The 17,927-nt window shown below is 36.0% G+C and overlaps 1 protein-coding gene across 2 annotated transcripts in view; it reads right to left on the bottom strand.

The window, feature by feature from the left end:
• GRIK2 (glutamate ionotropic receptor kainate type subunit 2) overlaps positions 1-17,927 on the bottom strand; it is a 515,180-nt gene that overhangs the window by 11,948 nt on the left and 485,305 nt on the right. For both annotated transcript variants that reach the window (XM_032215939.1, XM_032215938.1), the window contains exon 15: positions 4,496-4,746. In XM_032215939.1, the coding sequence (XP_032071830.1) occupies positions 4,496-4,746 (251 nt within the window). The remainder of the gene's footprint in view (positions 1-4,495; positions 4,747-17,927) is intronic.

The following is a 17,927-nucleotide window of genomic DNA, read 5'->3' as shown; positions in this document are numbered from 1 at the left end:
GTGTGTGTGTGTGTGTGTGTGTGTTATGTCTATTCATCTGTGTATATATATACAGTACATCTGAATATCAGAAAACGTAACTATTAACCATGCAAGGAGCCGAGGTGGCGCAGTGGGTAGAGTGCAGTACTGCAGGCCACTTCAGCTGACTGCTATCTGCAGTTTGCCGATTCAAATCTCACCGGCTCAAGGTTGAATCAGCCTACCATTCTTCCAAGGTGGGTAAAATGAGGACCCAGATTGTGTGGGGGCGATATGCTGACTCTGTAAACCGCTTAGAGAGGGCTGAAAGCCCTATGAAGCGGTATATAAGTCTAACTGCTATTGCTATTGCTATTGAACATTTTAAAAAAATCAGGCATGTATTTTGTGATTCTATATTAATTTAACTTTCAACCCACACACAAAATGATTATTGTCGTATATTCATCCTGAAGGATTCCCAAACATATATATTATTTGTTAGACATAGCTTTATTTGTTCATCCATATTTGATTGATGGAAAAAAAGGAGGGGTCTTAATGAAATCAAAGTGTACCAACTGCTAATTTTGCTAAATTGTAACCTAGTTACAAAAACAATATGGAAGATGGCCCAACAGATTCCTTTGGTCTTTTCTTATTCAAGAAGTGATTAAAGAAAAAGAGCTATCTATACATACATACATACACACACACACACACACACACACACATACACACACACACACACACACACACACACACAATTTCTTGGTGTACAAAGAATATGTCTTTCAGAACACAAATCATAGATACTGATGGTAATCACTGCTTGTATGGTTTTGTAATCTTTCCTAAATTAAGAAAATCTAGAACACATATGTATAGCTGAATTGCATTACAGTAGTAATATATCAAGTCATATTTCACTAATTCAATGTTATTTATTTATTTATTTATTTATTTGGTGCATATCTGAGTTTTCCTTCTTCTTGTGCCTAAAGTTTTCATTAATATATTTTAAATGGAATGTTCAGTGCTATAAAGATCATTTGCATATTATTGTATCTACTTATGTGGTCACACATAGAAGCAGACAAATATTTGGCAAAGGGGAATTTTTAAAAAAAAACGATGCTGCAGATGAGATCAAAAAGTGGCATGGTATAGCCTTCAGACAATGAGACATCATTTTTCACTTGATAAACAGACTGAAAAAAGATGCAATGATCATTTTAAAACTAAACTCTTCCACAGTATTATTAAATTAAGGTGATGGTGATGATGACAACAGGAGCACCTGTGGGAAAAGAGAAAAGCAATGCATTCTGCTATTCCTCAAGACCTCTGTTGATCTAAGAAAAGGTGAGAGACAGCAGCATAAATCCATTTGACATCGGAAATTGTGATTTAGCACCAAAAGTGAATTACATCCACAACCTTCTGCAGTGACAAAGTCATCAAATGAGAAATATTTCTGATCAAATCAGGCCCAAACCAATTGATATATGTTATCAAGGAGTAAAGTTACAAACACCTTCTTCCTAGAAATGGCTGCATTCATATGATCAGCTGCTAATGACTTAATGATTGGCAGCTAACAGCTTAATGTAGCCAGTTCAATTATTTTTAAGAAAAAGAGCTGATCTGATCAATTATTAACTTCTGAAATTATTTTCATGAGAATGTAAGGAACTTTACATTAACTTTAAAACTGAGAATTTATTCACATGGGCCTGCTTCCCCACAGGCACTTTGAAAGTGCCTTCTCATAGAATTCAAATTGCCAAGAAGTTGATTAGACAGTCTGATTTGTACGTCTGATGAAACTGTGGGCCAAACAATCTTTTATAGCCCTTAAAATGCCACAAGATTTTTGATTGATCGCTACAGACCGGCATGGCCTTGCAACCTCATTTTTAGAATAGTCATCATTGAGCCGCCGAATCAGCTCAATACATTGTCATGTTTAGGTTATATGCTAATAAATAGGCTTTAAATTAAACAATGACAAATCTCTAATGATAAAACAAGAAAATGACAATGCATTTCATTTTCTACAAATGAACTACAATATGTTTCTAGAATGAAGGTGTTATATGGTAAGGCTGTGCAGTGCTTCAAATGTGATTCCAAGAATGTGTTTCGTGGTACATGGTGATACAAACATAACATAGGACTATAAATCTTTCAAACAGCTGCCCAGAGCAGCTCCCAATTCCATTAACCCACAAACACACACAGCAACTTACAAGATTTATAAAGAAGTAGTACGTTTTCATTCACATGCAAATTGTAGCACATTTTCTGAAGTGACCCAAAGTGCTGTGTTGCTTAATAATATGCATCATGTAGGTTTTTATAAATCAGGAGGGCAAAATCCATGTTAGACATTCAGCTGAAATGCACCGGGGCAGAAATTTGTACTTGCACTAGCTTGTAGTGCTTCCATCTTCTTTGTTCCAGTGATATGCAATATGAAGAACTCAAGTAGGTTTCTACCTGCACTAAACTGAAAATGTTTAGAATGCCAACCTCCCAATAATTATGAATATTTCTTGCTTATCTGAGATGGAATGTAAATCTTATATCATCATCATCATCATCATCATCATCATCATCATCATCATCTGGGTTTCTAAATCAGAGGCTTCTATGTATGGTCACTTAAAGCTGTGTATACCTTTCCTTTAAATATGTATGTGGAACATATGATCATCAGCAGTGAAAGACAAGAACAGGATTTAGTAAGTCCTTGAACTGGATTTGGCACGTAAGTCCTGTTCTCTATTCCTTTTCATTCAAATTATTATAACCAAGGTTTGGTTTTAAGGTAGAATCTATCATATGCACAGCCATAATCTCCCAGTATTATATCTCCATGTAGAAAACACATACATGTAGATCATTGTATACCATAAGTGAAAGAAAAGATCAGTGCTATATTACAGAAGTGTTTGAACAATTCAAGATAGCTTAATATATGAACTGAGTTATAATATTAAATTATTGTAAAAGTCATATTTTATATATATGCATATTCATTCAATGTTTAGGAAGATAAGTCATGCTGTTCACATATTTTCATATATCAACTAAAGCTGCATTTAAGCAATTTAAATGCAACTTCAACTGTATTACAAAACTCACAATAAAATGTTTGAACGTCATATATAAATAAAAATAGTTTTTATAAAAAAATACAGACCAAGAATACAAAACAATCACTCATTTCTGACATTGTTTTAAAAAAGGATAAAGCCATTATGATGTATACATTCATGACTGAAGTCCATTTTCTAAAAGAAAAAATCATTTTAATAGCTAAAAACTTCAAAACTATCTTGACAGAATGAATTCATCCTTCATAATTAGCGAAAAACTAAATTTTCACTCATACCATAATTTAGTGAAACACATACATATTCAAAGAACTGATAAGGAACTTGTGACCTCATCCATTGTTTTTTTTAAGTTAATATCAATATTTCTTCTGACAGAACTTTGAAAAAATGATATATGTGTTACTAATGAAAAAAGCTAGATAGTGAACTATATACACTTACACCAGTGAACTAGGTATAACTGCAAACTAAATAAATGTGGTACAAGTAGGATTAATCTACAAGTGCAAATTCAGAAGTCCCCAAACTATTAAAAATTATGAGAACTATTATGCATAGCATCTGCAAAAGAAATATATACTTTGTGTGTGTCTGTTTGTATGGATTTACTATACATTTTGATAATAGTAGTGCCAAAATATGCATTTAAGGAGGTCACAAGCTCCTCAGCTGTGCAAAACATATTTTCTCCCTGTTTTAAATGTATATTCACAGCAATCCATATAAATAAAAGACATGTTTCCTCATTTTACGTATTACATATATACAGATAAGTACTGAAACAAAGCTTCTATGGATGCTTTTGTCTCTTTGAAAAAATAATCAGCCATCCAGTTGTTGATCCAGTATCAAATAAGTTCAAAAATTTACATTTTAAACTGGAATCTGTCCAAGTTACAGATGATAAAATCATAATCAATAGTAAATCCTTAATATATTGACTTAATGCTTTTCCAGATGCTATCATCATATGTTGAAGAGTAAACACCTTCCAGTAAGGACATAGAGAAGGATGCTTTTTAGACTTCTGACTTTGGACTGATAGAAAGTTGTTTCAGTTAAAACCCAGCTCTATCTGTAGAAGGTTAATTTTGTTTCCAATTAACAGATTTCACTTTCTTCTTCATCCATAAAATTAACTGCAGTGAACTTCCAGGAGTAAAAAGGTGTCTTTTTTCAAGCTTGAATAAGAGGAGAAATAGTCACTTGTCCTGAAAGCTGGCTACAATTAAAAATATTGACGACACATTAAAAGTTGTAAAGATGAAAACTTCAGTGCTCATTCCCTAAGAACTTTAATGATGTGAGCAAAACTATGAAAGACATCAGAATGGCTTTTCGGTTGGTTGCCCAAGAGATTTTGACTAGACCATAATTGCAGAATTAAATGTGAAAAGGGCAATATTTACCTTCTCCAACTGAGCATTTTTTTTGGATTTGTACAAAAACTCCCCCACTGCCACAAAGACGGAAAGTACCAATCCTGCTGCCAAAACAATGAAGATGCCACCAATGTTTTGTACTCCAAGAGCACTGGCATCTTTGCTTTCCTCTTCTGGACAACCATTTCCTCGCCACCATTTTTCCTTCATCATGTGCAGCTTGCCTTCCTCTTGCAAGTGAAGAATGGCTATAGTTATCTTGTCTCTGTAGGGAGAACCTGCATGATAGAAGAGGGAAAGCATAAATTACCAAAGAAGGTTCTTAAAAACCATGGTAGAACTGACAGTACATTACTAAAGTGTGTCTATTGGCACAAGAAGTCTCATTTGATAGGAAACTGACTGTTTTGGGAAAAAAGGAGCATTTTTGCTAAAGCCCATTGGAGCTTCATTTTTCATGCTCCTGCTTTTCAGGATAGAATGCAGGACACATGATTTTTTAATATAAATAATGTCCTTAAGATGTGGTTTTCCCTTTTCTATGTTTGAGTCCATCATAGGATATACTGACATGTACTTTGCCTCCAGTGGTTCTTTCATCCAGCAGGAAATATTTAGAAAGATGAGATAATGCTTCTCTCTATTTCCATATGTAGGAAATGACTACATACTTTAATGTTCTTTCTTTGTAGAAACAGAAAACGATCTCTCCCTGAAATTGGAGGAAACAAGCTACTTTGGAGAATGCCAATCGGGTCTGACTTTGACCACATTGCCACTGCTTCCTGGCCACCAGCATCCATAGAGAAGATTCTTCCTTTTTAGAATCATATTAAAGAAACATTCTTGCTGTATTTGGTTAACAGTGGAAGAAGATACTATTGATCCAATTTGGTTGACTGGAGAGTTCTGGGAATTGAAGTCCACGCTGTTTAAAGTTACCAAGGTTGAAAAACACTGGCGTAAAAGTTTACTATACAGGGATGAGTAAAGCAAATCACTTCTACTTCTAGCTTTTAGCCACTACTGGAAACAGGGATTTGCTTTTAAATATGTCTAGTGTTACACAGGAAATTATTTCACACTGGTATCAGACACATTTGTTGCTGCATAGCATAGTTCTGCATATCTTTCTATGACAATAGAATGCAATCCAGATTCCCCCTCCTCCCCCCCACACACATTACCAAAACAATGGTCATACCATATAGGATGTGTGGGTCAAGGATTGCCCACTCTTGATTTATTGCCAGAAAGGAATATCATCTTCCTGATACCCAGATCCTACTCAGCTATATTTCCTGAATTGCAGGGCAAATAAGAAGGAACTGATTATTAATGGAGATCTCCTTTCCTAATGCTCTTGATCCTACTCTGATGTTGTTTTTCTTTTAGTATCTGTCATGTTTGAGGTAAAGCATTAAAACATCTAGTAGAACCTGTTAGACGACATCCTTTTGGGCACCTTTCTAAATCATCCCGGGAAGGAGTGAAAAGAATATTGATCAAATTTCCAAGATTAATGTCATAGAGGACAACATCACAATTCTAAGTAGAAGCTTTAACACTGGGTCAAAGATGCGGCTCAATAGAGATAGGTTTTAGGTCCTGAATTTAAGCAAGAAAAATAATGCACATGGATACAGGATTGAAAAGATCTGCTTGACACCACTGCATATGATTTAGAGATTCTAATAAACCACTAGCTGAATATATGGTAAGTAGGCAGCAGCTTACAAGACCAATGAAATATTGGGCTGCATTAGCAAAAGCACTGTATCCAAGTCAGAATGCAACAGCATTCTAAATACAACACTTTAAAAAGGACATGGAGAAGGTGCTATTGGATCACAAAGAAGTAATCATGATGATAAAGGATCTGGAAGCTAAATCCTATGAAGAATGTTTAAAGGAACTAAGCATATTTAACTTCCAAAAGAATAGAATCTTCCTTTTATTATTTAAGTTATATGCCACCAATCTCACCAAGAGGGGACTCTAGGCAGTTTATAACCAAGAAAATGCAGTAAGATAAAACATTAAACGATTAAAATAATGAATGTTAACATTAAATTGATTTGCAATTAACAAAGATGGCAAGGAACGAAGCAAGGTGCACATGGGGTATAGAGGTATAGATGATATTTATATCTTTATGGATGATAAAGGTCTACAAGTAAAAGGCTGTCATGCACACTAGATGGAGTACATATTTTCTGTGGAAACTGAAGAGTAGTTTAAAGGCCAATCAGTTGAAATTAATAGAAAAGAGATTCTACTTGAACATTAGGAGGAATTTTCTGACAGAAAGAGATGTTAATTGTTAGAGCAGTCTATCTAGAACAGTAATGTACTCTGCCACACTAAAGGTCTTCACACTGGAGCTAGATTTGTTGAAAATGATTTAGTGTATTCTTGCACTAGGTAGGATATAGGATGGAATGACCTATAGGTCCCTTATAATTCAGATTCTACCAAGAAATTTATAATTACATAAGCCTGCCATTGGAGAACAGTTCACATTTGTCAAGATCAGACTTGCATTTCAGATTGTTCCACTTAATCCTGAAATGTTAAATGAGACAGAACTTCTCTTTCCCAAATAAAATTAAAAAGGCTCCAAAATACTCTACCTATCATTTTGGCACTCTAGGGTCCACAAATGAGTCCTTATCATATTTCAGAGGATAGTTTGTGTCATTCCTTATCTTTGTTTCTAAATGGATTTACTACCATTAACAATGACAGGTGTATACTATTTTGATACATGTTGGTGTATTATAGTTCTTTTTAGAAAGCTTGTAGGCTACATAAAAAATAATATGACAGAGGGAAAGATGAGCATATTAATGTTTGGCATGTATTTGTGTCGGTGGTAGGTTTCAATTTATTTTGCTATTGTGCGCACTTGCGATACTTCTGTGCAGGTGCATGCATCCGGGAAGGTGGGCGGAGCCAGGACCAACCGGCAAAAGCCCACCTCTGCTTTGTGTGTGCATGTATGTGTGTGTATACTTAGACAAGATATATATACATATCTTGTTTATACATATACAAAAGCTATAGTAGCACAGTGGTTAGACTGCAGTATTGCTTCTGCTGACTGTTGATTGCCAGCAGTTTGGCAGTTTGAATCTCACCAAGCTCAAGGTTAACTCAGCCTTCCATCTTTCTGAGATGGGTAAAATGAGGACACAGATTGCTGGGGGCAGTATGATCTTTAACTGCTTAGAGAGGGCTGTAAAAGCACTATGAAGTGGTATATAAATCTAAGTGCTATTGCTATATGTGTGTATATGTGTATTTATTTATTAGATTTATTTGCCACCCATATCACCACAAGGCAATTCTGGGCAGCTTACAACATTAATATGAACCATAAATATATAAAGTCACATCAACAGTCCAAATAAATCAAGATATAATTAACAGTGGGGAAGGAGGAGAATATGGGGGTGGGGGTGGGGTGCTATTAGTTGATCAACTATTGCCAGTGTGAAATTCTCCCATTGGGGCCCCAAGCCAACTGGCAGAGCCAGGTTTTCAGGGTGTTATGGAAAATCAGGAAGAATGGGAGCCAATGTCACCATGTCAGAGAAGGCCTTTCTCCTGGACCCAGAGTTTCTTGACTGACAGGATCTGCAGCCTGCATCTTCTGCCAGCCCAGGTACTGTAGACCTGCCAGCATAGGTGTCATACACCATAGGGGTTAGTCGGTTCTTCAAGTAACCTGGACCCATGCTATGCCGAGTTTTACTCCGTGCCAGTTGCAGCTTCCAAATGCTATTCAAAGATAGCCCCGTGTAGAGTACATTGCAGTAGCCCAAGTTACTGTACATATATTTCTTTAGAGATTGACTGTATTTGTTTAGTTGCTATATTTATAGACTGGTACTTAAAATGTGTAGTTAAATATATTTAAATTAACCCAAATATATCAAATACAATTAAAACAGAATGCATAATGTAATAAACAATCTTTGACTTGCCACCTCCAGTAGCAACCTGAACAAGTAAATAATCTTTATAAATGAACACAAATATATGTGTCCAAGGATAATGTTGCAGGATCTAATTTGGGTCGGTCCATGGGATCAAAGGTTTAGTCTTCCAAGCTTTTGGACTCATGCTGGAGCCCATTCTCAGGGAACTTGTCTCTATTGGAATGTGTGTAGAGAGAGGTTCCCTGAGCACAAGTTAGAAAGCTCAGAAGACTAAACCTCTGATCCCGCTGACCAACTGAGATTGCATCCTAAAAATTCTGTGAAGCAGCTCAGCCTTAATCAATTTACTCAACATAAGTAGAGCAAGCCCCATCCAAGGTATGCCTGTTCCAAAGGGATGGAATCATAACTGAAACTGAACATGTCTTCCTTAAGTTCACATATGGAAGAACCTTTAACATCCCTCCTTGAGGTGTGTGGAATCAATGTAGATTCTATGAGTAGAGCAGAAGGTCGTGGGACTTCTGCTAGCTTTATATCTTTAACCAGAACGTTCTCATCCTTGCTACACTGGTATTATTACTATATAGGAGGCTTTCACTCAGGCAGATGGATGTATTTTGCATCGATCACAGCTCTTGGATAGTCTATAGTGGTAGCCCAATACAGAACACATTCAGTGATCACTCTAAAGTGTGAGTGAGTTACTAATGACAAGGTACAATTTTATACTTATAATGGAGTACAAACCAACAATGCAACTTTTGACTGCTGTTTGCTTCTCTTGTCCACCTTTATGATAACTGCAAAATGATTTTTAAAATGTAATTGCTATAAATATTGGTCTGATTTATGGTAACCTCAATTGACCATGCATAAAAATAATAAATGTTAAAGATAAGAACTGAGTACTCTTATCTGTTTTGGTCATGTAAAGAGAAAAAAAGATATATAAGACCAAACTTGCTACTGCTTAATCTGCGACTATATTTGACACCATAAGTCTAAATCTATACAGACTGATATTAAATGACAAAATATCTTAAGCAAAAAGTACTTTGAGAGGAAGAGAATGTTTCTGTAATGTAAAAACAAAAGGAAAATATCTAAAAAGTTATTAGGTATTAATTAATAGCTCTGGAAAATGATCTGAATTTGAGAGTGTATTCATTTTTTAAATTTTTTTTCCAGATTCCAAAAATTCTAGAAAATTGTAGCAATTGAACAAAAGGGATTATAACTTGTAATTTTTTAATTCATTCTGATCTACTTTATTCTTCTTCAGGGCCAAAATTGGCTGCTATGCACTTTAGAAAAGAAATGGCAGTGATATAATCGCTAAAATTTGGCAGTGACATATCCATGTAGCATGGATGAACTTTCTCATACCTTTTTCATAATTTTTTAAAGAAAATTAAAAGTATAGAGAACTCACCCTCTCAACACAGACAACAACAAAATGTGAAAAACTATAGGAAATCTCAAAAAGATCTGTATATTTGACATTATCTTTCCATTATAACTCTTCACCCCAATTATGTGTATCTCTCATCTACCAAGTTTGCAAGCCCCAGTCCAAGGAAGAGTTTAAATACTGCCTGTGAGAAAAGTAGAGGGGAGACTGGTGGAGAAAACAAGATCTCAAACTTGTACTACTGACATTATTTCTTTTGGAAAATTTGGAAGAAGAAATGTGTTTTGTACTTGGCAAGAAAAAAAAAGACTGTGTGTATACTAAAATTAAATGTACTTTTGACTGTAGGAATTCCTACAATCCATAATAATATTAAAGGCAACCTAAGAAGATCACTGTACCATAACTACTTAATGAGGAATAAGAAGATTCACTGGCCTCAGAGCTCTGACAGGCTGCTGTGAAAGAAAGAGAGGAGAACAGAATGGAATGGAGTGTCCTGCATAGAAGCTGGTTGGCATCTAGATTTGATTGCAAGTAGCCTTTTAATTCAAGGTTTTAATCAAAGGCATTGTCTCATAAAAATAGTGCTTTGTAGGCTTTGAAGCATTCCCCCCCCCCCTAATTTCATTGAATTGTTACAAACACAGTTTCAGTTTTCTAGTTAAGTGTACAGTCTTGCCCTAATTCTATTCATATCCATTCCTCATTTAGAAGAACAGAGAATAGTGGATGGGATCCAGCCTATTCATTTATGCCTTTACATGATGCATTTAATGGCTGACTGGCTTGCAGCCTATGTGCTAGTGTAAAATGATACAGATGTTCAGTTGCTTTCTTCTCCCCAAATGCAACAAAATTATGCACCCAGGTGTTTTGGGTGCGCATGTTCACATTGTGACAATGTTCCCAGTTGCTTAAGTAATGGCATTACCGCAATTACATTTTCTTTCTATTGCTTTCAAATTAGTTTTAGAAACATTTGCAAAGATCTCTCGGGAACTGAAATAGAAGCCTTAGGAATGTAAGTACTGTGGATTTTTTGCACTTTTCTATCATGTGTCATTTATAAAGGCTTTTACATCCCCAACTGGCCTTTTCCTTTGCCTGATTTTTATAGATACAATAAGAAATATTATAACTGTGCTCTTGGGCTCCCCCACCACCCAAGATTCTTTTCTGATTCCCCAACCTCCTTAATTATGTTTAGGATAACTCACATTTTCCGGAAGAAAAGCATAGGGGAATTTTATGCTATTATAATTAAGATTTAATGAATATTTAATGCCTGGATTGTATTTATACATGAGATTAGAATAATGGCTTTCGGTTTAAAATGCATTTCAGTAAAAATGAACAGTCTTGTTGAATCACATTTATATATTTTGACATTTTTGTCACTTGTGTATAAACACACACACACATACACACACACACACACACACACGACAAAAATGCCAAACAGCTTTGATGAAAGAAAGATATACTTTAGGAAGAGGCAGTTTGCAGGATTTGACATATTTGCTCTTCAACACTTTCTAACATATACACCTGGCAGCTTTACATATATTAAAGTAAACTGCAAATGATACCAGATTATAGACACGAACTCTTACATATCAGAAAATGAAAGTGTTTTCTACTAAAAACCCTATAAGAGGTAAGAGCAATTCTTAAATTAAGAACTGCATTTGTTTTCTCTGAGAAAAAAATCCTAACACTGTTCCTCTATAATGGAAGCAGCTATTAAGTCTGGTTTATTTTTCAGAAAGGCATCAACTGTGTAGTTAGGTCTTAAGACAAAAATCAGTATACTGGTTACTGTCCATACAATACAATACAATACAGCACAACACAATGCAATACAAGCCTGCTAAGTAGGAATGAAGAACACTTCAAGCCCAAGCCATTTCCATACAAGAAAATACAAATAGTAGTGCTTCTGCCTCATGGACTCTAAAGCCTAAAATTAGAACAAACTTATTACTGCATCCAGCTTTATGTTGTTTGGAATGCTCAATGTATGAGCATTTTGGATTGCCTTCCATTAGCTGGTCTCACACTAGAGAAAACTTTCCAATACAGATTGTCCTCAACTTACAATTAATCAATTACTGTAATTGATCTGTTGCATTGCTCTCTCCCTAGTCACGCAACTGCATTTTAGATGCTTGGTAACCAGTTTACATTATGACTGGTTGCCAGGTGTCTGCGATCATGTCACCATCATTTGCAATTTTCTCTGGTGGCTTTAATAATTCCTCAAAAATATACCAGGGCAATGGATAGCTGGAGAAGATAAATAATAAAAAAAAATAAAAAAAAAATATAGAATGGATTTGAAATATCACAAGACGGTTTCAAGACATATGTTAGTTATATAGGAACTAATACTTTTCAAATCAGACAGTACTATTGTGTAAAGACATTGCATTCCATTTTTAAAACTGGGAAATGGATGGTGGAGGATACACTGGCTTGATAGGTGGGAGGAACAGACTTAAGCTCTAGTGTCAGGGGGGCTTGGCTCTATCAGACTGACTTATGTGACTTATTTTTTGTCTACAATACAACCGTTAATTTAGCAGCATCAAGTCTATAGACATTTCTTCTGTTAACTAGCTCCTAACCCAGGCTGAGTTTCTAGAAAAATAGAAATTTATAGTTATGCCCACTCTGAAGTCTCACATAGGGGAGGTTATTTAATAAGGTAGATACCATTGCAGAAAGGCCCATTCCAGAATGGGTACCAGAAAGCAGTTAAAGCAGAATGTCTTCCAATGAGTAGAAATATGTGGAAGGATAAAAAAGCTAAATCCATTGTGTTAAGAAAATATGGTCCAAGTTCACCATAAGACACACAAGTGAGCAAAGTTACTATGTAGCTTCTAGCCAATTTCAATAGCAGACTCATATGAACTTCATTATCAATTTGAGGTTGGATTACTATGGGCAAGCTATCCTGATTGGATAAGCAATATATCTGAAATATAAACTTGGATCGATAATTGTTGATCTTAGCCAAAATTATCACCTGGGATTCCAGTGATAATAATGAATCCAGGAGCATCATAATTGTAAGCATGCTCCTTTAGTGGGTATGCAACTCATCCAGAACAGGCAATTCCCTAATCATCAGATCTGGGGATCACTTACTTATTATGCTTTTGCCCTCTAGAGAGTTAGTTTCTTCCTCCCCATTTACTTCACTGAAAAATCTTTTTTAACTGCACACTGTCTCTGTTGAATGCAATCTAATACAGCTTGATATCATCAATATACTGGTGACATCTGCCAATAATACTGTAGTAACTGTATTTATCAACTTCATATGTAAATACTTAATCCTGACAACGTTTTTGTTTCAGAATTCTCTACAATAAGACTGCTTGGAAGCCAATTGACAGTCTCCTAGTGCTATTCCCTGTTACTTGCTTCCCAACAAGAAGGAGTGGAACCACCACATACAAGAATCCCCAACTCTTAATTCTTGGAGCTAGTCCACAAAGATGCTTTATTTCATGATATGATATGAGGGCCCAGATTGTTGGGGGCAATATGCTGACTCTGTAAATTGCCTAGAGAGGGCTGTAAAGCACTTTGAAGCAATATATAAGTCTAAGTGCAATTGCTATATGAAAAGCCTCAAAGAGATCCACAAAAGATTGTATAATATTATATTAGAAATACTCACATATTTTGGTTGGGTAAATTTTTCTACCCTTTTCTCTCTTTAGAGTAGAATTTGGATTAAGGAATGTGGATTTATGCTCTTTCCAGGATTTATCAAAATCCAAGAAGAATGCTGGCCCTTTTGCATTTTGGCATTTGAGGTACTTCATAGGCTTTACATTGTTTAAAAAGGGAATAGTACAACAATCTTCAAAGGGAAATCTGTACTATTATTTCTAACTTTTAGATAAAGTCCAGATAAAGTAGGGTACAGGGTATTAGCAAGCTCAATATGTCTACAGTTAATAGCTGTATTGGAGGCTTTCAATTTCACAGCTCAGCCTTTCAGGCCCAGCACTCTATCACACACCAATAATGAGCAGAGCTTTCCATCAACTCCTTCAACTGAGAGTATCAAAAATGTTTCTTGAGGATTGAGCTTTGCTACTACCTTTGTTACCATCATCTATGCTGTTGCATCCTCATGTCAAAATTGCTTAAAAAAAAAAAGTGGACAATTTACATTTTCCCATGGATGCATAATTTAGACTGGATAATTAATAGGCATATGTCTAGGTTACATATTCAGGAGAACTTTCTTAGAATTTCAAAATTGCTGTTTTTAGAGTATCCTGCCTAATTACAGAAGAATAAAGAATGGAACATAATTTAATAACAATAATAACAATAACAACAACAACAACAACAATAATAATAATAATAAACCCCTCTGAGGAGCTATAACTTGTTGTGGTGGAGGAGCTTGCACGCCCTAATGATCCTAAGGGATATGCTGAACAGGTACAACCATATCAGACAGGTCTTAGGTGAAGTGCCAGACAAAATTTGCTCCACAACCCATTCAAATATGGTGAATACGAAAAAAATGAAATTTAGGCTGTCTGAACCATCGCCCGGATTAACATGGGTTCCATTGGATGCTCCTGGGCATTCTGTGAAAAATGAGCTACAGGGCTCAGCTCCCTCTGCTAGGCAACCAGGGCATGGAGCTGACAAGCTACTGGAAGAAAAAGTGAAAAGCGAAAAATCTGGACTAAGGAAGAAAACATCTCTATTATGAAAGCTTACTATCAGTCTGAGCCAGCAAAATATGGATTTCAAAAATGAATGGATCAGATTTGGAAGGTGAACCACACGGACTGTGATATCAGTGAACAAAGGCTAATGGACCAACGATGTGTAATTCTAAGCCACAAATTTTTCACTATAGCAGAATTAATAGGAATCGAAGAGAAAGCAACTAATGGTCTGAGTATACCAACAAAGAAGAGTAACATCAAGAATGATTTGAAGACTCAACAGCAAAATTAGGAAGAAAGGGAGGAAAAGGATGATGAAATGGATGAAGATAAAGAACAAGGAAGCACTGAAGAACAAACACCAACAGATATTGCTCAATTAGCTGAGAAAATAAAGCATCAAATGGAAGATGCTGAAAGAACACGTTTGCCAAAACTGAACCAAGTGAACCAGAAAGAATTGAGAAAGGTACTAAAAAAGGTCAATGACGCTGTGCAAACCATTCAAATCACTACATTAGCTGAAACAAACCAGCTGATGTATGCAGCAGCCTTCATAACCACCAAAGAATTGGGTTTGAAAATACAAAAGAACCAAAGAGGAAAGAAGAGGAAGCCTAAATGGAAAATTCGGTTGGAATTGAAGATCAAAAAATTTCGTGGAGACTTGAGCAATTTGAAGAATCTAAGGCAAGGTCAGCTAAAGAACAAGCAGGTCAAAAGCAGCCTGGAAGCAAGATATGATTTGGAGAATAAAGAGATTGCGATAGTAATTGAAGAGCTGAAGCAGAGGATTGTTGCCGTTGCTGAAAAGATTAAAAGATATGAAAACCAAGTAACTCAATTCAAGGAAAACTCACAGTTCAGAGCAAATCAGCACCAGTTTTATAAGAGCTTAGAAAGTGGAAATGGAGTAACAACAAATGAAAAGCCTGATAAAGAGAAAGCTCTGAAATTCTGGAAGAATTTGTGGGAAAACAACAAGAAGCACAACAGAAATGCAAAATGGATCAAACAGATTGAGGATTCTATTAAAGTGCATAAAATGGAAGATGTGAAAATAACAAAAGAAACGGTGGAAAGTCAGTCAAGAAAAGTGAAGAACTGGAGTGCACCTGAACCAGATGAGTTACATGGCTTCTGGTTAAAGGCACTTACAAGTGTGCACAAAAGATTGGTAGCCCAAATGAACCAGATCTTAAAAACACCTGAAAATGATGAATGGATAACAACTGGAAGGACATTTTTGATCCAAAAAGATAAAGAAAAAGGAAAGGATCCTGGAAACTAGAGGCCAATCACCTGTTTGCCAACAACATACAAGCTCCTTACTTGTATCATTGCAACCAAACTTTATGGATACTTGGAAAGAAATAACTTGCTTCCTGTAGAACAGAAATGATGCTGCAACTGATGACAAACTAATCCTAAAGAATTCAAAGAAAAGACGAACCAACCTGTTCATAGCTTGGATAGACTATAAGAAAGCATTTGATTCAGTTCCCCATAGCTGGATCAAGAAATGCTACCACTGACAATCATTTTGAAGAAGATGAACTATGGATACGAACTTGCAAAGAAAGGACTGAAAATTTCGCACTTGGTGTACATGGATGATTTGAAGCTGTTTGGTAAAACAAAAGCTGAACTGAATTTATTAATTGAAAGCACAAAAGAATTTAGCCAAGACATTGGTATGCAGTTTGGAATTGACAAATGTGCAACAATGGCAACCAAAGCAGGCAAGGTCATAGAAGATGATGGAATAGAACTTGAGAATGAAGAAATGTTAAAGGCAGTAAAACCAGAAGAAGGCTACAAATACTTGGGGATTTTAGAGGCCTCTGACTTAATGCATAATAAAGTCAAGGAATTAACTTCAGCCAAGTACATTCAATGAATTTGCAAGATATTAAAGTCCAAACTGAGTGGAGGAAACATCATAAAAGCCATAAATACTTGGGCTATACCTGTGATCCGATACTCTGCAGGAATAATTGACTGGACCCAGATGAGTTGGACAATTTGGACAGAAAAACAAGGAAGCTTATGACAATGAATCATGCTTTGCACCCTAAAAGTAGCAATAGCAATAGCAATAGCAATAGCAATAGCTGAAAGCCCTCTCTAAGCAGTTTACAGAGTCAGCATATTGCCCCCAAATTGTGTGTGGTCCCGATTGTAATTGGAGCCCTTGGAGCAATACCCAAAGGGCTACCTCGCTACTGGGAAATTTTAAATTTATCAGACTTGAACATTCTGATTCTACAAAAAAACCACCCTAGTTGGAACAGCTTAATCCTTCAACGTTACCTTAACAGTTCCTAGGTTCTTGGTTAGGACTCGAGCTGTTGAGATACCAACCAGCCCCAAAGCTGTGAATCTCACCAAATATTAACCATGCAATAATAATAACAACAACAACAACAACAACTCCGCCGTTGCCAGTCCCAAGCCCGGATGAGAAAGGAGGAGGGTTGGGGTCAGGTTGGCAACCTGGCCCCATAAAAAACCTGCCAATCCATACAATATGGTGAAAAAAATGAATAAAAATTCTATACCGTATTGGTCGTCGTGCGGGTTAACAAGGGCCGCGGTGGATGTTGAGGTCCCTGGACATCTGTCGACAAGTGGGCTATAAGTGGACCAGCCAACAAAATGACAAAAATATAATGCAGATGAAAACTGTGCCATAATGGCCTGTTACTACAACTCAGAGCCATAAAAAAGAGGCTATTTAAAGTGAATGTATGAATTATGGAAACAACAATATCCAGATTCAAATGTTAGTGAACAATGACTAGCAGATCAAAGGCGATGTATTATATGGAATAAAGTGTTTAGTGAAGTTGAACTTGAGGAAATTCAGGCAAATTGCAAAACTAAAATAACAACATCACAAGCGCAAATAACTGATATTCAAGACACAACTGAAGAATTGTAGTAGAACACCCAGAAGAAGCTGTCGGGGAGGAAATAACAACACTACCACTAGAACCAGTTATCACTGAACCAACTGATGAACTAACTCAAAAACAAAAAGAATTGAAGGATAAGATCATGGAGCATTTTCTGCTTAATGAGGAAAAGCAACTTTACCATCATTAAAAACTGTGCCTAAGAAAATTTTGGCCCCTATCATGAAAATGGTTAATGCAGTGTTTTCAACAATTGAATCAGGATTCATCTTGGAAATGAACCAGTTAATGTACAGTACAGCTGTAATAGTCACCAATGAACTAGGCATTAAAATCAAACTACCTAGTCACACAACGGAAAAAGCATCAAAGCCAAAGTGGAAAATCTGATTAAAACAAAAAGTCAAAAAATTAAGGGCAGACTTCCTGGGAGGAGCTTACTGGTGGAAGCAGCAAAAAATCAGCTGCCTC

Source organism: Thamnophis elegans, chromosome 4 (assembly GCF_009769535.1).
Source record: "Thamnophis elegans isolate rThaEle1 chromosome 4, rThaEle1.pri, whole genome shotgun sequence".
NCBI classification, from domain to species: Eukaryota; Metazoa; Chordata; class Lepidosauria; order Squamata; family Colubridae; genus Thamnophis; species Thamnophis elegans.
Note: the sequence above shows the minus strand (reverse complement) of the source record. Positions and strands in the feature narration are given on the sequence as shown.